We start from the raw sequence: 27,500 nt of genomic DNA on the forward strand, positions 1-27,500 counted from the left end.
TCTGAAGTACACTAAAGTCAGGGATCAGAGATGGCTCAAATACTTGTAAAGAGGCAGGGAGGCTTTAGTGTGCAACAGCATGGATGTTACGTTTTCCTTGTCTGCTTTTCCTTGTGTGCCCTTCCAATAAAATGTGTATATTTCCTCCAGAGCTTCATGACAACTAATCAGGGGCCTTATGACAGGCCGACTGATTACATTAAGCCATTACGGCTTAGTAGTCACATTCAATTCACATCATTACTTTATAGGCATACAGGTCTCCAGTTTCATATCAGCAACATATGGCTCAGTTTTGATGACATTAACTCAAGTCAACTCGAGTCTTTACTTTAGGTCCTGAAATAGGAATGGTGATTATTTAACAGGGACTTAAACAATCCTCAGCTACAAAAGCACCGCTAATGTTATTTCACAGAATGTGAAAATATATTTTGAGCGCCGCATGGCATGTTAGTCTTGAACGAAAGCCAGGTTGGACTGTTGAGGACTTACTGCCGCTGTACTTGGGGACCCAGCGCACCGTGGGAGGTAGGCCGTTCATGTTGAAGTGACGGCCGTCGAAATGCGAGCACTGTTCCTCGCGAAAGTCCTTCCGACCCCGTGGGCATGGTACTGTGTTGCACGAGCGGAATTTCATACGCCGCCCCACGCAAAACTTCCCTCCGTTTCGGGGCCTGAAAAATATCAGCCATGTTTTTCCAGAGTGTTTGTAGTCAAAAACAAGAATGGCCGTTTGTGTTTTGTTGCATGCCTTTCTTTAATGAATGCCACTAATTAGACAATAACTCAAAGAAATCAACTCAAAAAACAACTTCAAGGTAATTAAGTTCTAACAGATTTGACACATTTTATTTCCAAATGACATGGCTGAGTGACTTGCCAAACTATGACAGAATTTAAGAGGCGTTTGGATGTCTCTTAAGCCACATAAACATAAACTTCAGACTAAATCAAAAAATCATTTTTTTTTTAATCCACAGTTCATACAGTGGTGTAGAGTAGTCTGTATTGTAGGCCTATGTAGGCCTATGAGAGGGACATCTGATGGAAGTACAGTAGTATATGCAGACACTTACTCAGGGCTGTTGCAGTCTCTGGCCGTGCTCTTGGTTCCTCCTCCACAGGTTCTGGAGCAGACACTGTAGGGCCCCCAGGGGCCCCACTCCCCGTCCACAGGCCTGATGTCCAGCTCACGATTCACACACATCCCATGCCTGCAGTGCTGTGCCATGAAACACACACACACACACACACATACACACACACACACACACACACACACACACACACACACACACACAGTACATGCGGTTAATTTAAAGACCACAGCTCCAAGAATCAACAGAAACCGAATACAGATACCCTGGTCCTGCTTTCAACCTGTATCCCAAAATCAACATCAACACTGTTGGCAGATTTAACTCAACCAGAGCTGGGAAACGTTGTCCCACTGTCTCTACTAATCCCCTGTTTATGTGTAAAAGTATATCCTGAAAGAAAACGGCAGTGATTCTAATCCCACCATATTATTTACACTGAGGAATGCTTCCAGCCCGTCCAGCTGTGGTGTAGAGCGCGGGGGGACCGGTCAGTGGAGTGGCGAGGCGGGCGGGTGGGCGGCCGTGGGGTTTTGTGGCAGCGGTGTCAGTGAGAGGAACCAGAGACGGAGCTCCGTATGCTGTACACTTCCACGTTGTCAGCCTATATTACATCACGGACTGACCGCAGGGGCACGGCCAATAAAAATCTTCAAATGCGCTAGCACGGCTCTACCGTGAGCTAAGCCAGGTCTCCCCCCTGTGACATTCCTGCGCAGATGGTGCCACATGATCTGCACGTTCTCTCTCTCTCTCTCTCTCTCCCTCTCTCTCTCTCTCTCTCTCTCTCTCTCTCTCTCTCTCTCTCTCTGGTGCGGATCTCCGGGCGACGGTGGGGGCATTCATCACCTGGGAGTGCGTGTGTGTGTGTGTGTGTGTGTGGGGTGGGTAAGGGGTGTATGTGCAGAGAGGTCTCTGCCTGAGAGAGTGCTTGATGAGTGTGTCCGGTTCGATGTGGAGTTAGGGCCCCCCACACATGCTAAGCCGCCCCTTTGATTCGACACACTCTCATTTCCTCCCCGGCCCTCTCAGGTGAATGGAGCCGGGCCAGCAGCGCTGGAGCCTCGCTCTGAAGGTCCACGCGGAGGGAAACCACTGGCGGGGGCCAGAACGCTTCGGAAAAGCAGGCCTGGCAGTCTTCAGTCTTCTCTTTGCTGTAACCAAATCCCGAATCCAACCCCTCCGCTCCCAACCCCACCCCTCGCCGCCTCTTCCCTGACGCAGCCAGGCAGCTCTGCTCGATTGCGCCACGGTGCTGGGCCCTTTCAGCGAAGGAATGTGGGACAAACCGGCGTCTGTCTCGCTGCGGACCCCGACGCCCTGGCACACCGAGACGGAGTCGAGGGGAGGGGTAAGGGTGGCGCTGGTGTGTGTTTGGGGGGGGGGGGGGAAGGGTGGCATGGTGATAAGGAAACCAAAGAGTCCAGATAAGAGCTGGAACAAGCCTTATTACAGAAGCTGCAGGAGCCTCTCAGCTCTCCGGCCACGGCAACGCTGGAGCGGTCAGCCATACCACAGAGCTGTCAGCCATACCACAGAGCGGTCAGTCACACCACAGAGCTGTCAGTCACACCACAGATTGGTCAGTCACACCACAGAGCGGTCAGTCACACCACATTGGAGCCACAGGGCGCCTGTCCATCAGCAACTCCCCAGCCACAGATGCCCAAGGTGGGGACGATATCACTACAGTTCCCCAGCTTGGCTCTGTCAACAGTGGGAGGGGTGACTGAGAGCATGAAATCTCAGCGGGTAACGGAACTTCACGCTGTAATGGATAATCACCGTCTCACAGCCATACTACCATTTTAACCCCCTATGGCACTAAAAAAATATCTCCCTTCACATCATGATTAGACATCTAGAAATGTTATAGTTCCTGAGCAACAAGAGGCAAGACCAATGCAAGCATTCATTCATACAGGGCAGGCCTATAAAAGATCACTTAGGCTCTATAAAAGATCACTTAGTAACAAGCAAAACTTGTTACTAATAGCCACGGCTGTATATCTCATTACAGACATGCAATGTCATTATGCAGAGTTCATCCAGTTCAGTCACTCTCTTGGTGGCAGCAGACTCCTCTGAAACTGAACATGCCACAGGGCTAAGATAATTATAGGGGCAGGTTTTATAGTACGAGACCATGACAGGGGTTTCCATAATGATGGTAATAAACTAAGAGATATCTATCAAAGTCACCTTCCCACGTGAACATGTGCACTAGCCTCTGTGACAAGGCATTAAGGCGCAATGAAGTTCTTGACCTGAGGTAAACACCTGCACGAACACTCCCAAAGAATCCTGGAGTTGGCGTCCCATGTTCAATGGCGGACAGGTGTTAATAGCTTCAGGCCCCAACTAAACAAACACAAATGTGGCCGTCTTTGGGCTGAGGCATGAGTCATAGACAGCCCTTGCCCCCTTTTTTGTCCTTCTGCAGGACAATTCAAGAATTCAGTCTAAAAAACTCTTTCTTTCAATATCCAATTGCAATTATTTGTTAATGGTTTACATCAGAAAAAAACCTCTCTGCTGTCCTTACATTGCCAACATTATGAGCATGAGAATTCTCTAGCTCTACCTTTGCCCTCTAAACTCTCTCTCTCTCTCTCTCTCTCTCTCTCTCTCTCTCTCTCTCTCTCTCCTCTCTCTCTATTTCTCTCTCTATTTTGCTGTCTTTCTGTCTGTTTCTTTCACTGTCCCCGTCCAGTGTGTTTGTGGAACCATAGGATATCCTGGGGACCACCGGAGTGCTTCTCCTGAGGACCTGGGTACCTGTCAAACACAAGGCAGCGGCTGTCAGGCAGGGCCAAAGCCCTTGTAAGCCTCTAAGACATTCTACTCCCTGCTGGCATTTCATGTTTACAGCCTCTTTGTTTAACTTGAAAGGGTGATGTGGAGAAAAGGGTGGGGTGGGGTGGGGGTGGGTAGGGCAGTGAAAAAACTAAAAGAGAGAGAATAGAGAGTGGTAAACGAGAAAGAAGAAAAAACACATCTGCCAAAAGCATGGGGTGTTTGCCCTGACCGTGAAGGCATATGGGCCTCCAGCTCCAGTCCAATTAGCCTTCTCAAGGGTGCACAAATACAGCCTTGGAAATACGCTGCCTTGACAACTCCTGAGCTAAGCTCTCACAAGAGGGCCCTTTCGCCTCCACAGAGATTGTCAAGATTTGCCTTTAATTGAGAGTGCCGTGAGATATTTGTGGTGCCTTATGAGACAAACATGCCCAGCTGTTGCTATCATGTGTTTTCAATTAGGGATTTTCACACATATGTGGTTGTGCACACACACAAAGGGACAAACAGACACATCTCTCAAAGGACGTGCCCACAGCACACACAGAAACATTGTCATGTCCGAAACAATGTTAGCCCTGCAATCGGTCGGGATGTGGTGTCAATGGTGGGATGTGTACCGCGTGGCAATTCAGACAAAAACAAGGAAGAAAGATAGAAACAGTTCGCATCTGCACTCAGGGGTTCTTATTGGCTGATCTCTACCCTGTAATTGTTAGGAAGTGTCTGTTGGGGAAAAAAAAAGTTTCTTCAAAAAAAAAAAGGAAGAAAGGAGAAAAACCATACATCAACTTAGACCGGGAATGAGAGGGCTCGCGGCTTGATTTAAAAAGCACCCAGTCTCTCATTTGAACTAAACGCAAAAGGTTTTTCCAAGAGCCGTCACCTTTCATGTTCGCCCTCTCACAGCCCAGGGTTGAAGTTCACTGTCCACAGCAGGGACTCATTTGAATGCTGTCCCAGGCAGCCAACTATGACATCCATCTCTCACACAACAACTCTCTCTTCGTACCACCAGGATACCAACTGAGGTATGATTGTCTCAGTGGGTGTGTTCGAAACGGGTAAAGTTGCTGCCTTTTAAGATATCTAACTGGGGAGCAAGGTAGCAAGTGCGGTTCGAAACCGAAAAAACTAATTCTGCTGCCTTTTAAGATATCTTAGAATTCCCAAATAACGGTCATTTTTGGAGGCAGCATCGATGCACACTTCATGCTCCCTCCTACCCATAATCCCGTGCGGCAACTTCTGAAACAGCTGTGAAAGGTAAACAAACATGGCGGATGACATCGGTAATGGCTGCTTAATCTGTTTAAAATGTCATTTGTGTGACCTTATTTTGCTTAGATTTGTAGATTAGAGATGAGAAATAAACAATTTACTATCTGATTATGCCGTTGTTGTAACCAGTAATAGCGTCTGGTCTGATATATCTGCCGGCCGTAAAACTAATTTATACCGTTAGCCTGCTAGCTTACGTAAGCTTATTTAGTTTAACGTCAGGCCTTTGCTAACGTCATACCGTAGTGTTAACCAAAGATTCTAGAGTGCTACGCTCATTTTTAAAAGATGCATTTAATCCAAAGTCATGTCTAGTGAGACAGCCCTCTATGTAGGGAGGGAGGCAGTAGGCAGCTGTCTCCCGTTTCGAACACACCCAGTGTATCACTGATCCATTATGACAATCCAGCACAGTGGTCCCCAAACTTTTTCTTCCGAGGGCCAGCTCACTATGCCTGGCTCTAAGAGAGGGCCAGAGACTCGGAGTATATCAGTAACCATAAATAGCTTAGCGCTGTGAACAAAGGCAGTCTACCTTAGTTGAATATTCCATTACATTTAATCTATAGGCTATTGCAATTTAATACCATTGTTATCGTGTTTATATTGCCATCATGCCATATCAGTGTAAAATGTAGCTCAAATGAAATAATACTAATAATAGCATTCTCAAAACTATAAGCAGGAGTCCCAAAAGTATATTTTGAACTCTGAACTTTGCATACACAGCTCAAGTTGTGAACAAGCAATATCCTACAAATTTATATAATAATAAAATTTAAAAATGTAATAATTTAAAAATAATTTAAAGTTCTCAAACTATGAGTTTTATGAAGTGGTGGCAGAAACATCTGAAATGACCACCATTCTAACTTTCACTCACCTAATGAGAACTTTGTGAACTCTGTATAAACATTTGAACGAGTGAATAAAAAATATAAATAATTATACCAGAAAGTTCCAGAATTATGACTTGAATAGAAGTTAGTTAGTTATTAACAATTAATTGATACATTTTTAGAATACTTTGAGCACTGATGCAGTCAGCAGAGCCCTCTTACATTGTTTGCAGGTAGACCTACATTTCATTCCGTTTTCGATGGCAAACGCGAAACAGCGCCACAACAACCACTAGTGGACAAAAAGAGTATTACATGTGTACTGTTAAGACCCGCCATAGAGAATGAATGGGGGAAATTACGGAGGTTATACAGGGCTTAAAATTCATTTTTCAAAATGGGGGGGAATTCCCCCCTTAGGTTATTCATGTAGGGGGGATTTACACAATTTGGGGGGGAGGGGGGGTCGATTCTGATACCAAGTCAAGAATTGCGATTTCAATACTTCGATACTTTTTTTAAAAAAGTGTTTGATTTTGGGGCCCCCACCACCCTGACGTCATCAGTAATATATACTGTAGTGGGATCATTCACAACAGTGGACATCCTAGATTCTGCTTGACTCTCTCCACACACACAAACACACACTGAAAATGATAGCCTATGTGATATGTTTCTATCATATATTTTTGAATTCATATAGAGTGTATTTATTTAATAATGCATTTTGTAAAGTATAGCATTTTACTAGTAATTACTACTAGCTAAACATATTTATGTACATATGATTTAATGCCTCATATTGACGTTTAACCTATAACACTTAGGCATATCTTTAATGTGGTGTGTAGGTCCAATTGAGTGCACATTGGTGATGAGTAGGTGTAATTGAGTGCCTGTCACTTTAAGAAAATACCTGAGAGTAATTCTATGGAGTAATTAGCCCCCCTTCAACCTGACGGTTTTAGGCTGTAGTCGCTAGTGAATAAAAGTTGTGCATAGTGCGGTATGTGTATGCAAATCATTATGTTTTCTATGTCATTAGATACAATAAATGTTGACATGTCGAAGACAACCTTTCTGGGATCAAGTGTTGACGTGACCTGAGCTAGCAGGATAGTTACCAAGGAGCTCTTTCCAGATGTAAAAGTTTGCCATGGTAGCGTAGCCTATTTGCGTAAGCCCAAAGTGGTTCTCTCTCTCTCTCTCTCCGTGTGTGTGTGCGTGCGTCTGCATGAGGCTATGTTCAATTCAACTCGGTAGTTGATCAGTCCGGCCAATAGCACCGCATTCACGCCACTTAATGATTAGGCTATATTAACATCATCAGACAGGCTGTAAAAGCGTATGCGGGAATTTCTCGCATTATGATGGCTAGAGTTGCGGGACTTGAACAAATTATGCGCAATACCCGCAATCCCGCAGTGAAATTTAAGCCCTGTTATAGTAATATAGTTTGACGATGTCGTACTCCCGTGCGGGCCGGATCCTATACCACGGACATGTTTTGGGGGGCCACCTAAAATGAGGTGGCGGGCCGTAGTTTGGGGGCCACTGATCCAGCACATCTTCACAGTTCAGAAGATGCCTGTGACTGTTAAAGATGTTCAAAGAATGTGAGCTAACAATATGTTGGAAAATAACTGTACTACAGTACATCAATATCTAGGTAAGCTCATCTGACTTATTACTAAAAACCAGTGATATACCGGTAATACATTTTTCCAGGGGTGGAATGGTCTCATTTCCTTGCCTGTCAATATTGTAGCAAATGAGAGACAGACACCAGAGGTAAAAGTCTGTCAGAGGTGTTGGTGAATGGCCCAACTGAGGTAGTAAAACCAGTCATTTGGGGTTAATAACAGCCCTGTGCTTAAAATGTGCAGATGAAGAGACTGTGTCAACTGCCTGTTGCTTCATCCCCTTTGCAAGAGTTTGACTCTGCGAGAGCAAGACCTGACAGCTGCCTTACATATGTGTCAGGGAACACATTTGTGATATAGCATTTTTTTTATCTTATCTTAAAGAAGTGTGTGTGTGTGTGTGTGTGTGTGTGTGTGTGTGTGTGTGTATGTGTGTGTGTTTAGTCCTTGTATGACTGACTGGTTAATAATCGTCTCTATTTTATTTGCCAGAGCATGTTTGTGAACGTGCAGGAATTTATCACATCAGCATGCAATAGATATTAATCAAATTATAATTACCGATGATGAATAATGCATGGCATAATTACAGTACTGGTAAACACATTCATCTGTTTCCATTCTATCAGTCAATAACAGGCAGCCAATACAAATTCTCTGTTTCGTTCATGTCTTAAAAAACTGAATGAAAAGGCATTTTTCCCTTGAACCTTAAAGCCTTCTTGCCTGGATTACTTGGCAGGAGTAGGGGCATAGTGACCAAAACAACATTTCATTTGTTAAATCAAATCCAAAAAGCCTGTTACTGGGGCAGCCCGCTGGAAAGGCGGAGAGATTAGCTAAGGGGTGACATCGATACAAGCCGGCAGAGGCTGCAGTGGAGCACACGGGTAGGTGGAGCTGCCAGAAAGGCCGGCCAAGGCAGCGAGCACAGGCCAGCAAATTCTATTCCGCCAGGCTGTTCAAGACTTCATTATCTCCCTCTAATTGTCTGAGACGAGGGCAGGTTGCTCCGATTCAAAAAAGTTTCACTGGGTAGAGGACTTCGACAGAGCACAATGCCCCTCTTTCATCGACGCTTTTCCCCCCTCCGAGTCAGTCGTGTTCTGTCAATTTCACACGTGGAAATACACAGGCAGGAACCACAAAATTACATATCGAGACTGCAACTTTTCACCCATTTACCAACAAAGAGAGGGGGAAAAAAAACGTTGAGACCTGTTAACGTTAGTTTTCAGAGGCTGTGGTTGGCAGCTGCTCAAAGATATGACAGGAAAACATGAGGAGAGAGAGACTGCCCTTGATTCTCACACCGATGCCAAGAAGAAAGGCCGGGCTAACAGGGCTTTGGAAGTGACCACATCACTCACAGCTCTCCTCACCCCATGCAATGACCCATTCAGGCTAGGCCGGTAAGCGGGGCAGGAATACCAGGCCAGGGCTCTCTTCAAAGGAGCCTGTGGCAGCTGAGCAGGCTGGGCTTTAGTGGATGACAGGGTCCGGACTGGGCACGCTCAGTGCCTCTGAAGGAGGGCCTGCTTTTGAAGAGCGGAGAGGGAGGAGTTAGAAAAGGGGCTACGAGGAGGAGGAGGAGGAGGAGGAGGTGTGGGAGAGGGGTGGTATTTATAGACAAGTGATGGGATGCCCTTGTTAGTGCACGGCCCACTGGTGCAGATGACAGACAGGCCGCCTGGGTCATGTGACCACATTACTCACTCCAGCAACCCAGCACAGGGGAGGGAGGCAAAGGAGACAGCATGAGGGGGGAAACAGAGAGAGAGAGAGAGAGAGAGAGAGAGAGAAAAGAGACGGAGAAATGCAATGGTGGAAAGAAAAAAAAGAAAGAGAAAACGGTAGGATAAGCAAGATTACATAGAGACACAGTGTGAGAGACACAGTCAGAGAAGATTAGAGGGGGGAAAGTACCAGGAAAAATGTGAGACGTCAGCCTCTGAACTATCCTAAGATACCACACATGCCCAGTGACCTAAGCCTGATCCATTTAATGATGTCCATTAAAATAATTTCCTCTGAGATAAGATTAAACATCCCCACGGAGGTCACTGGCTAATAGGAGTCCTCCAGGGTTTCCTAGAATGCACCTCGGCAGTCAGCAAATATTTACGAGATGTTTCACTTTTTTCTACGTAATGATTTGAAATGACATTATCTGGGCCGTGGATAATGATAGACTGGGGAAATAATGAGCCCTTGCATGTCCTAAAGACATGTTAACCAGAGACTTATAGCAGACTTTACAAATCTCATACCTCCACCCAGCTAAGACGATTAGGACACAATAGTGCTGGCATATTAAAAGAAGAGGAGATAGGGAGGAAGAGAGAGAGACAGACAGACAGAGAGAAAGAGAGAAGAGAGAGAGAGAGAGAGAGAGAGAGTGTGTGTGTGTGTGCGTGTGTCTGTGTGTTGAGGTATGTCTCATATTGTGAATAAATAGAAAACAAAGGAGGAGGGTGGAATAATTAAGTGGTAAACTTGAAGTGAAGATTGAGAGTGAGAGAGGAAGGGAAGGAGGGAGGGAGGGAGAGGGAGGGAGAGAAAGACTCAAGGTTTTTTTGACACTCTATGAACACAAACGCTATTCATTTGAGAGGGCCCACAGTAGGCATCTCCATATTAAAGCAGCTCTCAGAGGGAGCCCTTCTCCACATGAAAGTGCCCTCCTCTGGCAGGTGAGCGGCGACTGAGAGCCCCCTCTCTTTCAACTCCTTCCACTTCAAAGAGTCACCAGTGGAGATGACACCAAAACCCTCTGCACCAAAAACAAAGGTGCATGGGTCAGAAGGAAGGGGGGGGAGAAAACGACCACCTTTGTGCAGTCATTTTGTTTAAGCATTCCAGGAGACAGGCAAAACAACATGGTGGCAGCCTTTTTAATGAGCAGCTCCTTTGAGTAATGCTACAGAGTGTTTTCTTTTCATCACAGCGTTTTCCTTTGCAAGTTTGCAAGTAGAGGAAGCAAATGTAGAAAAGTTGGCAACAATTGAGTTTAATTATTGAATACCTGAATCTATGATTAACAGTTCCCTGCAAATTGGATGGCCATGTTTCCCCTAAAAGATGATCACAATGCCATGAAAGACTTCATGCTTCTATGCATTTCATTAGCTGAGCTCCACTCCCATGGTGACACCATTTGCTCCAAACATAACGTTCCCACGACACAAACCCAGTCGTCTACCCACGGTTAATAAGACAACTCCAACCCCACAACAGTGGCCGCACAGTTGTTTTGCTTGGATTAAGATGCCCACTACTCCACTTAATGTCTTTCTCCAGTCAAGTGTGCTAATTTCTGAGTACCCTGGCCTGCACATGGCACGATGCTGGGTTCGCATTTTTGAAGTTCCCTTGATTGCCTCCTGTAGAGAAAGGGTTAAGTCCAAAGAGAAGGAGCAGGATCCCCCACTACCCATCCACCCCACTGCTCTCCTTCCCCTGCCATCTCTGAATCAGTGCTGGGGCGTCTTTTGTGTCCGGGCTAGGCTCAGCCTCAGGCTCCATTACTCCCTGACCAGTGACCCACTCAGCCACATTTTAAAGAGGTTCGGGGGTCATGGGTTCAGGACAAGGTGACTCGACTGTGAATGGCGGGCGGCTTCCCCTTTCAAAGGAGCCGATCCTTCACCTCCAGCCTGCCGTTCTAAACACCACCCGGCCCGCCTCGCTTGCACCTCCCGCTCTTTCGGTGTCAATCCCAATACACTAAGCAACGCTAATTAGCATAGCATCCCATAGGTGAAAGCAAGCAGCAAATGGGATTGGAAGCTCTTGAGTGCTAATGCTACAGTTCATTCAGACAGGCAAACTTGTTTTCCCTTATTTTGGTTGAAAAAAAGTTAACCAGTCTCCTGACAACAACAACTGTTGGAAACACAGTTTTGATGATTTTGTAATAAAAAAAGTGTGGTATGTCTGCAAATTGCCAAAACAAAGGTGCCAGTTCAGTGAGCATCCTCTGAATTTCGAAATGTACAATTATTCATTTGGCATGTTGTGTTCATCCAAAGTTTTGAATGCAACTAAAAATGCCATTTTCTTGTGTATTCCAAACTCTTCTGAGGCTTAATTTGTGTTGTCCTACCATGCCATGTCCACATTCGGTCCCGTCCGCCAGCGGCATGTGTTGCGTTCGACAGCCTTTATGGTCTCCCTCCGCACTCGTGCACCACAGCCGCTTACATGGTTTCTGGAGAGAAAAAAATATATCAAATTAATTAAAAATGAATAAAGTAATTCACAACATTGAAAATATACCTTATTATTTTTACACCATACTATTTTTACTCCTTAGTATTAATGACCGGGACAACAATTAACTACAAAGGGGGAATTGAGCAAACCACAGCTACAAGTCAAATAACCTAACCCATAAATTATTGTGTTTTTTAAAACACCAAAGTGACTCCCAAGTAGGATAATCTGACTTGAGTGGACATAAACAGGCCATGACAATGTAGGTCAAAGGACCTGTCAGTTACAATGTAAGGTCACGTGAAGAGTGTTGGAACTGCTGGTGACAGCATCACATCAAAGAACATTTGGCTTATTGGAATGTGCTCAATTCAAGACTTGTCACCTCGTTCGTTAGGCACCAATGGAATTTAAAATATTTCAGTCACAGACATAGGCATTGGGCCAAGGGACGATTTCATGTATTTGAACGATCTCTGTGAAGGGATGACCCTTTTTTATCATTAAGCAGCTGACGCTTTTACCCAAAGTGACCTACAACAATCGAGGTCATGTTAGTGCAGCAATAAGTACTACTTACATAGAATAGAATAAAAGTTCAAGCAAAGTAAAGGAAGGATTTTGTTGTACTGTATATAGAAATGTTTTTGTATATAACATTTACAGTTGTCATCAAACATTAACATTTTGAAGTCAAAAGTTTTTATCAGTGGCAGTCCTAACTTGGTCGGCTGGCCATATTGCGGATATGAGGATCCGCCACTGGTCCATATTACTTTTCCTGGTAAATAAAGCAAGCAGCTATGTTTGTTTTGTCATTATAATCCAATAGCGTTTTTGGAAAAATGCTGGAGTAGCCTACGTCCTGCCCCACAACACTGTTTAAATGAAGGACACTATAATCAGACATAATGTAGCCTAAAATATGTTGAATATGGTTATTTTCACATGTTTTTTATAGAATAGCTCATTTGCATTTTGTACAGTATAGTCCAATTGATGACTCATGTCAAAGAACTACATACAGTGTAATTTAATAAGAGCTAACTATAAACATAACTGTAACTCCAGAAATGCTTGTGTAATAATTTTTACAATAAAATCTTTTGAACAAGTGTTTGACACAGTAGGCACATGACAAGTAATTTGTCCTACACATTGGTTATTAAATGAAGAATCCACTGTGAGGTTGACCTCTCCTCGAAAGTTGGCTGAGCAGAGCTGCGGCTTACCATAAAGGGGCAAACTCTGGATCCTGATCCAAACATGAGCTCACACTGTCGATTGGCATCATAGAGCTGGCCTGGGAGCTGGGTGGGGAGGTTGTATGTTCTGCCAACAGGCTCATCCAGCAGACATTCCCCATAGCCAGTGCTGTCCACATGCAACAGAAGTGAATGAAAATGAGTCCACAAAAGCACCTACAGATAGCCACACTCCCAACAGGCTATGCTGTATGTTTGCCAACATACTGCCCAAACGCTGGCTTTGCAAAAATAAAGAGTGAATTAAAACATGAGTATGAATTGGACTGAATGAATCATATTTACATATTTATTTACATATCATATTTACTTCTTACTTATTCTACTAATGCAGCCACAAGATGGCCCACAAGATGTTAGCAGAGTCGTGCCTGATTTATGAATCTGCTCTAACTGTACAGCACCACTTCAGCTGCTCAATACATTGGCCAAAGGCATCATAATATGGTGTTTACATATTATAATGCCCGATGTGGGTGGTCTCCACTGGTACCTTTAGATCGGCAAACTAAACTGTTTAATGCTTTTGCCACACAGAGCAAACCGAAATGCACATCAACCTGGACACGAGCAGCTGTGTTGAAGGTAAGTTTCTCAAAGTGACAGCTCTCATTGCACTGAGCAAAATGGGGGGATTAAGAATCTCAGTGACTCTGCCAAAATGATTGAGTTCATAACATCTATCAAACAAATAATATCCTCTTCCTTCTGACAGATTGTGGCTTTACCACACCCCACCTCACAAAGGAGCAGCTGTAAGAAACAAATTGATCACCAAGATGGACTGAGCCACCTGTCTTAGACCGACTCAAAAAGTCTTTTGAGAACAGAAGAGGCTTCACCAAGCAACTATTCTCCTTTGTTGACTTAGCAGAGCCACTAAGGAAATGAGGGACACAATGGTGCCTGGTTGATGTGTAATTATGTGACATGTTAGCACTTCTTTTTGCAATGTGTCTGCACACAGAGGCTAACCACCTGTTTTATACACAACAAGTAGGTTTTGCCAGTCTGATAATTACACTGGCTTATCATCAGCAAGTGTCGTGGTTTTCTTTCATTATGTCAGACCCTGGAAGAAACCTTTGTTTCGGGGGTGCTTTGGGGAATTACTTTATCTAACAATGAGAAGAAGCAGACAGACGATGAAAGCTGTTAGAACAAAAGAGTTGTGGAGGGGAAGGGAGCGGAGAACCTGGTTCTATATGGAGGCAGCTTTCAGCGGATTGTCAGAGTCTCATCAGCGCTACAGAATCTTGGCGGTGTAATATTAAAACCAAGACAACCACAATGAAGGATCACTGGGGCTTTTCTGAACCCACCCTGTGTACAGCAAATCAACATTGGCCAAAACAGTCTACCCGCAACACCCCTCTGGCACAGAGGCAAGGCCTGCACCTGGTAATCTTTGAGAAGAATTCCGTAATGTCAATTTATCTAGGAATGCAAGCTTAAGTTATCATTGCATGTTTGTCATAAGCAGCTATACTGTACTTCATTCAAGATGGTGCAGAGGATGTTCTCATTACCCTAACTCTCATGAGAACGTATGCAGCGTGAATGACTGTATGTAAAAATGCAAATTTTTGAGGGTGATGTGGCTCCACTTAAATTACATTACAGTCACAATTTTATCATCTATGTTTATCTCACTACCGTATCCCCTTCCAATAAGTCTAATATTACATTTCACCCTTTCTGTGGGTTGTAAGGCCCCTCTACCATATTATAATTAAAAATTATTGAAGAAATAATCAAGAAAATCTTTTTTGTCAAGAAGGCATGTGTAGAGGCCTCTGCAATAGCTTTTGTGGTTGGTTTAATTCTCTGAGCATGCTCCCAGCTGTGCAGCAAACATTGCAGTGGAAAATTATAGGCCTTTGCCAGAAATTATTATGTGGTTTCAATACAAGTGCACACATCAATTAGTGGCTTGCAATTCGCAAGGACTGAATTTTTAGCTTTCAACAAGTCTGTAGCTTAAATTCACAGGCAAATAGCCCAAAAGATAATTACTACTGCTTTTATTTTAAGGCAAGCTAATTGGTTAACAATAGCAACGTAAATAAGCACCTTTCATTTGGAGAAGCCAAGGTATCCATCAAGCATACAATACAGAATAATGGCATTCTTAACTCATGAGGGGGTTGGGTGCAGGAGTTGGAGAAGGAGAAGAAGGAGGGTGCGCCTTAATCTTCTTTTCTTTGGGAGGGCTGAAAATAGTTAAGGGCCCTCGAGACAGAATGGGCAGTCAAAACACAGATGCACTTGACCACGTAACCTCCTGGGAAGTGAAGTTTTGATCAATGCTTTGCATTGTTTCTTAGACCAACCTCTGAAGCAAGGGCCTAGATCTCAAGGGGTCTTTCTTAGCCATGGTGAACAGCACTGAACCCTAAGCTCCCCTACAGTCACTGTGTAAACATATTGGCATTATCAAGCAAATTGTAGTTTCCCCTCAAGATCACTCCAGAAGTCACAGTCCTTTTCACAGTATTGACTCATTCTTTTTCTGACACTCTTATGCTTCATATGGAAATGTCTGTTTAACATTTTCAATGAGAAGTGTCTTTTCTCAATTCTTTTCTTGTTTTTTTTTTCCCCTTCTGTATTTTTGTTCTTCCCACCACTCGAGTTGGGCTTTTTCTGGATGGAAAGTTTGGAAACTATGCCTCGCCACCGTTGCAACCTTAAAGGCTGTGCAAGGCGTTCGTGGCGAGCACTACCCACAACGCAACTCATCAACAAGGCAGCCTTTTGTGAGGGCGCACAATCGACAAAAGCCGGCCGGGGGGAGAGATCAAAGGGTCACGTCCAGGGGAAAATCTAATTATAACTGACATTTCCCATCTTAAAGAGAAACCCTTCAGAGACAGGACTGGTGGTCACTGCTCCACTACAGAGGAAGGAGAAGGGATAGGGGGGTTGGGGGGGGGGGTTGGTGGAATGGGAGCCCTGAATGAGCCCTTGGCCTTGGTTACCGTTTCTGAGGGGCAAAGCACGCGAACGACTAAATGACTGTTTGTCCAGCATCTCAAGAGTCACTCGGGCCGAGTGGGGAGACAGCGAGGAGCAAGGGGAAAATCAATCAAGAAGTCAGAAAGAGGAAAGACCCCCCCCTCCCCCCCACATTCCACCCCTCCCCATTTTTAAGACAGGAAACAAAATTGGCCATAATAACAAGCCCAACACTGTTTACGTTCAATAATTAAGTCTGATAATAGCTTCCTGTGGCACTGCTGAGAGATAGGTGGCTTGTTGCACCAGGTCAGTCCCATAAGCCTGCTGTCAAGGTACACAAACACTTCAATTACACTGAGTGACAAGGGTACTGAATGGATGGCATTTGGAGTTTGGTGTAGACTCCTGCAGAGTAACATGGTCATATCTGAAGTTTGTATGGAGAGTTTGAGTAGAGAATGTCTGATGACTGAGTAAAAGGAGCCCCTGGTGAACTGCCATAAAAAAGCCAAGAATAATGTGTAAACTAAAGATACCTCATGAACAATGAACAACAGATATTGAACATCAAGCTACAAGCATGTTATCTGTTCCTTGTACTACTCAGCGGTTTACACATTCACATCTGGACCTGGCTCCTTCAGAAAAGAAAACTAGTGATATGAGGGTGACTGAAGCATGGGACAGGGGTACCTACTCCAGAAACTCTGTGATGTACTTGCGGCTGCATTTGGACCAGGACCACGGGCTGGTGTCATAGTTCAGCACTGGCGCCATGACGTGGTACTGGTTCTTTATGCCCGCCTCCATGCATTTTGGGTAGTCGTCGTGGGGCATGTTGAAGCTGTGAGACAACAGAGGAACAGAAACACACTATTATTGAACAAAGCTGCTGCTAAAAGGTTCTGGACTTGGCCCAGAGGATTAGTGTCAAAAGATTTACAATCAGTGCCAGTGGAGAAGGGGGTCACCCTAAAACCCTCTGGAGAAGCAGCTAGAGCAAGTCTACTGTATGCTCCGACTGGTCCACATGGTTTGAAATGTACCTGTGGTTTTCAAATAAAAGGGCACCTGGCTACGAAAGTATGGTACATGCTTTTGAGATCTGTGAATCAAAACAGCCCCAGCCAGCAGTGACAATCCTAATCACCTTCACTGCTACCTCTGTTTCACCTTTAGACAATTGTTCTGGCCTTTGTAGAGAAGCAAAAAGCCCCATCGCATGAAAATCTATTGGCAAAATGACAAGCTCTTAAAATCCCTTTATATATACGCCCACATTCATCCATATGGATTCAGGCATTCCAATACCCTAGGGTCTCTGACCAAAAGCTTCATTACTGATCGTGGAAGAACTTGCACGAATGCAATGAATCCTTTCCCGACGCAAAGGGAATGAATGATTCGAGTATATTAAAAAGCCCCAAGAACCAAAGCGTTTGATGTCAGAATTAGCAGCGGATGTCCCTCGTCTATAAGCATCTCAGCTGTGGTGCGGCCCAGGGCCGAGTGTGCACACAGCTGGCTAATGTTTATTGCTGCATGCTGGGCTCTGGCTTGGCTCTTCCCTTTCTCTAACACGCTATCTCTTGCTTTGTTACTCTCTGTCTCTGTCTCTCTCTCTCTCTCTCTCTCTCTCTCTCTGACACACACACACACACACACACACTCACGCATACAGACACAGATAAATGTGCACATACATTCATGCATGCACAGTGTCTGACCCAAGCTCTGAGCCTGGTGTGAGCCCCTTGGTTCTAGCAACAGGGGGCTAAGTTGGGCCAGAGAGTGGGGGAACGTCAAGAGGCCTCCATATGACTCCTGTTCTACAGCACCATCGCCTCACAGCCTATTCAGATAGTGGGCATACACACTCATGCTGCAAATCAGAGGAGCCACATGTCCAGTTGAATAAACCCTTATGCGCGTTTCTTTGCGTAAACGCAAAATTGTCAAAGTAACTGTAGCTCACGTATAACATCACCTTATCTAAGAACAATGCGTAGCGCTTCCATGGCTGGACGGTGAGATGTCATTGTCGTACATTTGCTTTTACCCCATAAGTAAAACACCTTGCTGCTTTCTCAGAAATCTTCCCTCCATTTTAGCAATTCTCCGCACAGAGTGGGTCTCTAATATGTTCTTTGATCTCCACGGCCCAGTGCGCAGTCTGGGAACTCCCCACCGGCGCTTTTGTTCTCCGCACAGCGGGTCAGTAGGGAGAGGGAGCGCTGAATGGCATCTACTGTATGGGACGGGTCCAGAACTGAGACGCACTTACAGAGTTCCGGCCCAGCGAAGCAGAACTCAGCCGAGCCAGCATGTCCTCCACGACACTTCACGACTTTCCGTTGAAGTTGTGCACACACTGCACATTCTTGCTTCCTCTGCCTTTAAGTATCATGTATCAACGTAACAAAGATGACTAGCATATGCCGACAACATCTGAGACACTTTAACATGGAGGGAAAAAGCGCTTTTCCATCTTGTAATGTCCCATAAATAAAACTCGTAAATTTTCTAAAGTGTTCTCTTTGCAGTGACCTCCTGGCGTCACGAGTGCTGCAGATCCAGATAGCTACCACATAAATAATATGTCCACCCTACAATGGTAGTCCGATCTAACAGAGTCTCCAGTGACTGGGCAATGTTACACTGGAGCATGGCGAAACACTTGACCGACTCCACCGAGACAGGCCCACTGGGGACGAAACGAGACATGGCCTCTGATTGATGTGGACATCAGAATGGGATTACGGAGCTGCGATTGTGAATTATCACACTGCAAAATCAAATCCATCTTTCACCTCAGAATGACTTCATTCCTTCACGAGCCAGCAAGGGCCATGTGCTCCACGGGAATGGCCGGCAAAGAGTTTTCAGAGGATTTACGGCGCACTTAAAAGCTGGCCTGCCTAATATAAAAGGCTCTAATGTCTTATCGAAGTGTCAGAACACTTTTGGATGATCTAAGATGTGAAACATACAGCACACTCGGGCATGCTCGGGAAGACGGTTAAGTTCAGAGCCACTAACCTTTAAATTGCTCAGCATCATCTCACCACATGCTGAAATGTAATGCTTGACAGTACCTGAGATGTGATATGACACAAGGGGACCCCTACCTGTTCAACAACTTCACATAACTCTTAAAACAAGCAGATGGATCGAATTCTGATGCTGACCGTTAAAAAAGGAAGGGAGAGGCAAAATCTAAATGACTTTTATGTAGTGACCTCAGCTGAAATACCGCAACACACATCACCGAGGCATGCTTGCACTTCTGCAATTCCACAGAGGGCCCACTTGCATGGGGCATAATGCACTGGTCACCCCGAGGGGGTGGAAAATTGCTGTCATTCTTCCGCCATGGCTAACACTGCTCCCATTTACTAGGCCGAGCACCACTGGCCACAGCAGCACAGAGCGTGACACCGCCCGTCCCCTACTCAGCGTGACCGAGGGATAAAGAATTCCACCCCCCCATTGCGAGGCGACAGGCTGTCAAAGCTAATGTTTGGAACTGGAGCGGGACTTATGAAAGATTGGCTCATGTGTTTATGCGTTCGGTCATCTGTCCACAGAGCAGCCTTTGACAGGGAGGCCGCTGTCACATCCACACGTGCAGCGACTCCAGGCTGTTTTGGAAACAGCCCCGAATGGAAGGTGGTGTTATCACAACAGTTATTACGCGGTAATTATACAGTATGTGATGGCTGCCCGACCCCCACCTCTTGTAATGTATGCATGTCACTTCTGATGTCCTCCCTAAAGCCGTCTGCAAGAATAAGCGTGTTGCTGACACTCCCTTCCACAATGATGTCACGCCACGCACAGCTAGAACCTTTGTGTGATTCCTTTCTTCACATGTGGCAGAACAAAGAGGGGGGGGGGGGGATTAGGCGTTTACGCTGTCATCTGGTAGGTGGGACCCTCTCCAGGGCATATCAAAATGCTTCATCTTAAGTCATGCCTTCGAGATGTGGTCAGCTGTGTGCGTGTAGTTTGTACATGAAAGCGTTTTCCTTGATTTTTTTCTTAACTGTCTATCTTTCCTGCCATTGTCTGGGAAACCTTCCATTGTCGGGAACGTTTTTTTACATTCTTTTGAAAGTTGGCAATTTTCTGCCAGGGTTTCTTTTATCTGTTCTAGCCCACTTGTTTATTCTCAGCAGTTCTGCTAAAGGTTTTTTTCTCCACTGCTATGCACTAGTGTCCTTCAAGAAACGTCTGTACCTTGGCCACCTCATGCTGTCCCAGAGACCTCTAGGGTTAAGCATGGCAAGCCTGTACAGTAAAGAAGCTGTATTAATCCTGGCATGTTATTAAAAGATTCTTTGCCTTTATTATATTTTGCACCTGTGTGCACCTACGGGATAAGAGCCCCTTTTGTTACTTGTTTGGATGGAAAGCGGGGGGGGGGGGGGGGGGACTCAATGGGGCAGCAGTGGTTGAGGTCAGAAGGGGCGGTGGGTGAGTGCTTGCGGAGGACTTACACGTGGCCGAGCTCGTGTGCGATGGTGAAGGAAGCGCTCAGGCCGTTCTCCTCGCTGATGGAGCAGCTCCGGTACGGGTCACACATGGTCCCCAGCTCGGCCAGCCCTGAAAAGGTCACCAACACACAGCTGCAGCTTCAGAGAGCCAGAGGAGGGAGAGGGAGAGAGAGAGGGAGAGAGAGAGGGAGGGAGAGAGAGAGAGAGAGAGAGAGAGGGGGAGAGAGAGAGGGAGAGAGAGAGAGAGAGAGGGAGGGAGGGAGAGAGAGAGAGAGGCAGACAGCGAGAGCGAAAGACTTTGCCAAAGGCCATTAAGGCATCTAGCCATGGAGATTAGCTCGCTACCGCCATCGCTGACCCCGTTTGGCCCTACCTGCACTGATTAAGTCACTTTGGAGGCAGACAGATTTTCTTGACGTCCCTGCTATGAGCTGGCCACTGGAAGGCTCGGGGCGAGACTGTGAAGGCTTTTCGCAGCCCTGTTACTGACGACAGAGGATTTGGCACAGATATCAAAGAGGGAGACCTACTTACCCAGCGTGTCGCACTTGTCCTTCGCCCGGCATATGTCCTCCCTGCGTGGGTAGACACAATACATTACATCACGGTAAAACACACACACATACACTCACTCACACGCACTCATACACACACACACACACACACACACACACACACACACACACACACACACAACACACACACACACACACACACAAGTGAGATCAGGGTCAACAAGGAGGTGCCCTTCATTGCTTTATTGCTTGCGCCCAGTGCCCTTGCCCTTGCGAGGGCAGAGGGATGAGTGAGGGAAGCACACCTGGTTATGAGGAGCGCCGTGTCGTGGTGGGACGGATGGTTGTCGTCCGGCACGTTCTGCCCCTGCTGCCACACGCAGAAGTTGTGCAGGGTGTTGGCAGCGTTGAAGCTGATGGACGGACCCTCCTTTGGACGAGACGGAGAACGGTGATGGGGGAGGGGGAAGGGACCGGGACAAAACATGAAAGGCTCCGAGGAGAAGGGTCATTTTTAAGTCGGTCTGCAGCTATGTGTACACAGTGTGATGTCTGAGTTAATGGTGTTCCCATTGCCATTATGCCTGTGTAAGCACTGGGGGAATGTGGTCAGGCAGGTCAGCTGAGATTAGCACTGTAACCATGGATCTGAAGGCCTGTGCAGTCAGCAATCAAACACATAGCATAAGCTGACTCTTAAGTTCAGCGATTTGAACCCAAATGTGGTAATTGAACTCCATTAGCTTGACAAGTCAAGCATTAGAAACCCTTTAGATGTATCTATTAGCTTATCATACGCAATACAAAAAAACAAGATCTTCTCACCTGGTCATTGTGAAGGACGATTAACTTGACCACCAGGACGTTGATGAGGTTCCCCACACTGGGGTCTCTGTAGATGGCAGCCACCTGTAATGAGAGGAACACAGAGAGAAGAAAGGCAAGCTAATGCTCAACCGTGATCAGCAGTCACTGGCATTTCATTTCTTTGTTTTTTTTTTGGGGGGGGGGGGGAGCACACAAATTTGCTGGGGCAGTTTTCAGAATTTCTCAAAAGTTTTCAGACTTTAGTTCCAAAAGAAAACTGTGACCAGTGAGTGCAATTTCTTTCTTTTTTTGAATGTGCACACATGCCTTGTTCCGCTTCAGTGCAAACAGGGGCTCTCTCTGGGGCATCTCCAGAGACCTTGACCCACAACAGCGGCCTGTGAAGTCTCAGTAAAAAGGCCCACAGTGGGAACCAACCCCTGTGTGGGACCGTGTATTTGTGTGTGTATTCTTGTGTAGGTCTGTGTTGTGTGTGTGTGTGTGTGTGTGTGTGTGTGTGTGTGTGTGTGTGTGTGTGTGTGTGTGTGTGTGTGTGTGTGTGTTGTGTATGTGTCTCTCTCTCTCTCTCTCTCTCTCTCTCTCTCTCTCTGTGTGTGTGTGTGTGTGTGTGTGTCACTGCCGGTCACCCTGCTCCTGAGACGATGCATGGAGCCCTGGTAGGAACTCATTAGCCCACTATAAACATTCAGCCTGTCATAGCCCACAGGCAACAAGAACCAGAGGCCTCCACAGCAGAGAGAGGGAGAGAGACAGGGAGAGAAGATGAGAGAGAGAGAGAGAGAGAGAGAGAGACACACACACAGAGAGAGGGAGCGAAAGGGACAGAGAGAGGAGGGCAGAAAGAGGGGAAGAAAAGGAGAGAGAGAGAGAGAGAGAGAGAAAGAGAGAGAGAGGATGCGAGACCCAGTGGCTTATAAATCACAGTTTCACCAGTTGGACATGACCATAAAGTACGGCAGGAGGAGGCGGTGGGTTTCCCGGGCCAGCCTCTCTCTCCGGTCACTGCAAACACACCAGCGTGACATCAGCAGCCCTCTCTAAAGAGGCCATCCATCAGGCTGCCTGCACCCAAACAACATCCCATTCTACCTGCCCCACTTCCCCATATGGTTCCCACCCTCGGGCCGGCCTGCTCTGAATCCACCCCCATTAGCATTCTCTCTGGACACTGCCATGGCTGGTCATTCTGCTGAGTGTGCTAGTCACCGGCTGCAGTAAGTAAGTAAAATGTATTTATAGAGCACATTTAAACACAGCTTTTACTGACCAAAGTGCTGTACAGAATAAAATTCTTTGTGCAGAATACACATAAACGTCCTTTCTTCCATTCCCTGTTAATATATTGATCTTAAAGTATATTCTTTTTCTGGTTTGTTAAGCAATTGTGTGATGTTTACATTCTTGCCTTTTAATAGACCCTTTCAACAATAAAAACAAAAACAATGCTTGAACGTTCTATTTGGGCCCCAATCTACTTCCTCTGCATTAAGATAACATATGGAATGTTAAAAAGGAAGTCTTGCGGGGCCAACTATGATGCTGATAATGGAACTCTCTTGAAAGGGTCTATAGTCCTAGTTAATATTTATCAACAAGCAAAGTTGTTGCACTGTTCACTTTTGCACTACCACCATTGCACACACTCCATCATAGCACCTTATCATGGTCAATGCATCACATGGTCAGTCCATACCAGACTCTCGTAATCACTTCAGATGCTCTTTAATTTTTACATTTCTGTGAGTGATTTTTATGTATGTAAGATATATGTGTGTATGTGTGTTTGTTGTGTTACGGTTGTAAAAGCTATTGAATGCCTAAAAGCCGCGGGAAGAATAAAGTATATATCTATCTCTATCTATCTGTCTTCTCCTTCATATGGACTTTCTAGCCCCACTCATTGACCTTCATAGAGGGTCATAGATGTTTTAGCTAAAGGCACCCATAAAATGTAAACCAGGCTGAGCTCCAAAAAAGCCATCACAGTAAGATTGGAAAAGCTGTAAATCTCAGTATTCTACAGCCTTCACAACTGAGTGATTCCCTGTAGGATGCTAGCCAACTGAATAAAAATAAAAGGGTTGTATAAGTTCTTACTGTTTTTAAGGAAATTGCCTACGTAAGTATAGAGATATATTGGTACTTTATCATCACAAAGTCACAAAACACTTCAAACACTTTATTTATATTTATCTCAGATCGCTTTCACTACAAATAGTTTTAATAAGAAAGATCTTCCAAAACAGAAAGACCATTTTAATGATCAAGCATTCCTTTCAGCGGTGTTCTCCGGCAGCCAAACTGTTTGCTCCTGCTGCTCTGCTGCACCCGAGACAAAACAAAACACTTGAGTCTACCCTGACCTGACCTCTCGGGGCACACACAGACAAAATTCACACTGAGCAGACATAACGCCACACCTCCAACCCGCTCCGCTCGCGTTAGACAGCAAACAGCAAAGATCCGCCAGGAGCACACAGTCCACAGGCCGCGCCACAGATTAATGCAAACACGCCCAAACCCCTCACAGTCTACAGTTAATGAAGAGGACAGGTAAAGAAAATGATCTGTCTGCTGTCTGCAGCAAAACAAGAAGACTGTGGTTGATGGAAAACACACTTGTTTTTGTGCTAACAGATTCAGAATGTACATTGCAATTTCATATTATATAACTTTTCATTGGGTTACATTGTAAAAACTGTGTTGAGTAGTTTTGGAAGAACAATGTTTTACTTACTACTGACATGATTGTTAGGATGTAGTGCTCTAAGTTCCGGCCGTGGTGTCGGACCATTTTGGTATCGGCGGTCACCATGAGCTCCACAAAGCGAGGATAGGACAGGAAACGCTTCCGCCGTGAGTGGAGGGCCGTGTGGCTTTCGTTGGTGTATGAGGAGGAGGAGGAATGATGAAGAGACACTGTTTCTCTTACATTTCTCACCTCCTGACCCATAGTCCGGTCACTCTGAAGGGCTATGTGTTGTTTCTGGTGCTCCTCTGTGGGGGGGGGAAAAGTATGTGCTTTACTGTCTGATTTGCATGAATAGAGTTAAACGTCAAATAGCATGGTTACAGAATTGATTTAGTCCAAACATACTTCAAAGACACTTGCATGTGTATTTTCACCCATAATGGGTAACAGTGTTCCCCAAAACACATCACACAACACAAAAATTAATCTCAGATAAAGAGAAGGAGAATGAAAGAGCTCCCGAATCCTTTCCCGTCTCCCCTCACCCGGTCAGAAACACGTGAGGTCCGCATTCGTCTCCACACACCCTATTATCGTCCAGACACGTCCATGTTATTACACTGTGTTTTAAATACACACTGAACCACATGGGATTCTGCACCTCACACACAGCCTCACCGGAGAGTCCAGGCTCTGCAGCGCTACAACTCACCCCAAACAGACAGCCTAACGGAGACAGAGCGGGGGGGAGGACTTGAAAGAGGGCAGAGAGATGTAGATGAGGCGGAGGACAAGAAGGGGGAACGAAAGAAGCGACGCACGCGGCTGTCTGTCTGGCTGACTGGGACACCTCCGAGCGGATAGAGTGTGTTACGGCGCACGTGCCCGCGACAGCCAGGCCGAGCGCTTCCAAACACACTCCGGCTCAGTGGGCCGTCTGATACGAGCAGCACGTGGAGGGGCACAGCCCAGAGGCCCAGCTCGGTGGATTCCTCTGGAACGACAGCCAGAGAGACAACAGAAGGGGTGTGGAGAGCATTAAAGTAAAGGAGAAAGAGAGAGAGGGAGAAAGAGAAAGAGAGAGAGAGAGAGAGAAAGATAACTGTGTGAAAAGAGAGATATGGAGAGAAAAAGAAAAAGAGGGAGAGAAAGGGGGAGAGAGAGAGTAAGCGAGAAAGAGATAACACTACAGGGAGCTGGAGGCGAAAAGGTGAAAAGGTGCTGGGATAACTCTGAACACTCTGGGCATGTTTATACAACCCCGAGTGACAGGACGGGTTCTCCAGGAGATGCTTTTGCCCTTTCACGGTGGCAGCCTACAGTCATACCGATCGAGTCGAGTGCATTCTCAAACAAAAGTGCTGAGCCAGTATTTTCCACTGCGGCTGACTGACAAGCTTTTTTCTCGTTGCCCTTTATGCTCAACACAGTACAGTGCAGCGCAGCGCACCCTGGGCCTAGTTTCAGACCCACTCGCAGATCTCAGAGCTCTATCCAGAAGCCAGCCCAAGCCAGCTATGTCAGACCCTGAGAGCCGGCTTTGCTATCACAAGAGAGTGAGAGAGAGAGAGAGAGAGAGAGAGAGAGAAAGAGAGAGTACCTTGTGTATAAAGTTTACATCCCCAACCAAAATGCTTTGGCAATACTGAACAACGTTATGGTCATGCCAATAAAGCTTCATTTGAATCTGAATTTGAATGTGAATTTGAGAGATAGATAGTGAGAGAGAGAAACACAGAGAGAGAGAGAATGAGAGAGAGAGACCCTTCCCAGAGACCCCAGCAAATGAGGTCAGACCCCAAGCCCGAGCCCAACCCCACACAGCCTGGCCTGTGGCGTGAGTGATGGCTGGCCTGCGCTGATCTCGGCTTCCTCGATTAGCCGCTGCTGAAACGTGTTCCGGGGCGCCGCACCGCTCAGCCACACAGTGATGTATGGCCACATTCAGTTATGTCAGAGCTGTTCTGCGTGTAATATTCGGACTGCCTGCTGCGGAGGGAGTGTAGACATATTTCTGTCTTTTAACCTTTCACAGCTGTTCTGCGATCGCCATTCTGCCTGAACCAATCCAGCCTGCACTCTATAGGTCTTCTCACAGTGACTGAGTACTGAGAAATGTCACCAGCGGCTTCAAAATACTCAATCTAAGGAAGGGCGTGGACAGATTTGCCACAAACATAAACTGCCTAACCAGCAGATTAAGAACAGGCAACAGACGATCACTAACAGACAGGGCTAATGGCTCTTAACCATGTCAACTGTGAGTGTTATGATCTTTTTCCTGAGTTTAAAACCAGCAGCTGCACACGTGAGTAAAACAAGGTCCCGTTTGAAACGCTGGCTGGATTTGGTGGGGTGTAAAACTCCCTTTGCAAATCACCACAAAAGAAATCCTGACCACAGGCAAAGTAAACACACGTAATAACTTCCTGCTTTTAGCCCCATTGCCCCGAGGGATGCCCCCCCCCCCTACCCCCACCACTCTCGCCATACAACCTTTAAACATGTTTAAATATGTCCGCCCTGTCTGAAGCAAGTAGATTCAACTGTAAACACGAGCGGGGAATGGCGGCTTTGAATGTGTTAAGGCTGAAATAAGAATGCAGTCAGCCACTAAACTCCTCTCCGCTGTGACAGGCAGGTCAGAGAATAGCCCAACGAGAGAGAGGCGGCAGAGGAGAAAGGAGAGATTCTGTTCCGACGCTCTTGGGCAGTTGGAGGGATGCCTGCGACGGGCACAAGAGACCGAGCATGGCACCCTGGCACAATGGCACAGTCTCCAGCACCTGTCACCATGTGACCCACTTCTGTGCCAGGACAAGAGGAGAGGGGGGTGGGGGGGGGGGAGAAGTAGCCCAGAGCGGCG

The 27,500-nt window shown here is 46.0% G+C and overlaps 1 protein-coding gene across 1 annotated transcript in view; it reads right to left on the reverse strand.

Annotated features, from left to right (window-relative positions):
* Window positions 1-27,500, reverse strand: part of LOC121724137 (A disintegrin and metalloproteinase with thrombospondin motifs 20-like) — a 90,557-nt gene that overhangs the window by 47,185 nt on the left and 15,872 nt on the right. Inside the window, exons 4-13 of the mRNA XM_042110498.1 lie at window positions 24,680-24,939; window positions 21,940-22,023; window positions 21,420-21,544; window positions 21,134-21,174; window positions 20,603-20,708; window positions 16,801-16,947; window positions 13,110-13,251; window positions 11,768-11,872; window positions 1,080-1,225; window positions 496-677 (exon numbers count right to left, since the gene is read on the reverse strand). Of these exons, the coding sequence (XP_041966432.1) occupies window positions 496-677; window positions 1,080-1,225; window positions 11,768-11,872; window positions 13,110-13,251; window positions 16,801-16,947; window positions 20,603-20,708; window positions 21,134-21,174; window positions 21,420-21,544; window positions 21,940-22,023; window positions 24,680-24,939 (1,338 nt within the window). The remainder of the gene's footprint in view (window positions 1-495; window positions 678-1,079; window positions 1,226-11,767; window positions 11,873-13,109; window positions 13,252-16,800; window positions 16,948-20,602; window positions 20,709-21,133; window positions 21,175-21,419; window positions 21,545-21,939; window positions 22,024-24,679; window positions 24,940-27,500) is intronic.

Source organism: Alosa sapidissima, chromosome 11, assembly GCF_018492685.1.
Source record: "Alosa sapidissima isolate fAloSap1 chromosome 11, fAloSap1.pri, whole genome shotgun sequence".
NCBI lineage: Eukaryota > Metazoa > Chordata > Actinopteri > Clupeiformes > Clupeidae > Alosa > Alosa sapidissima.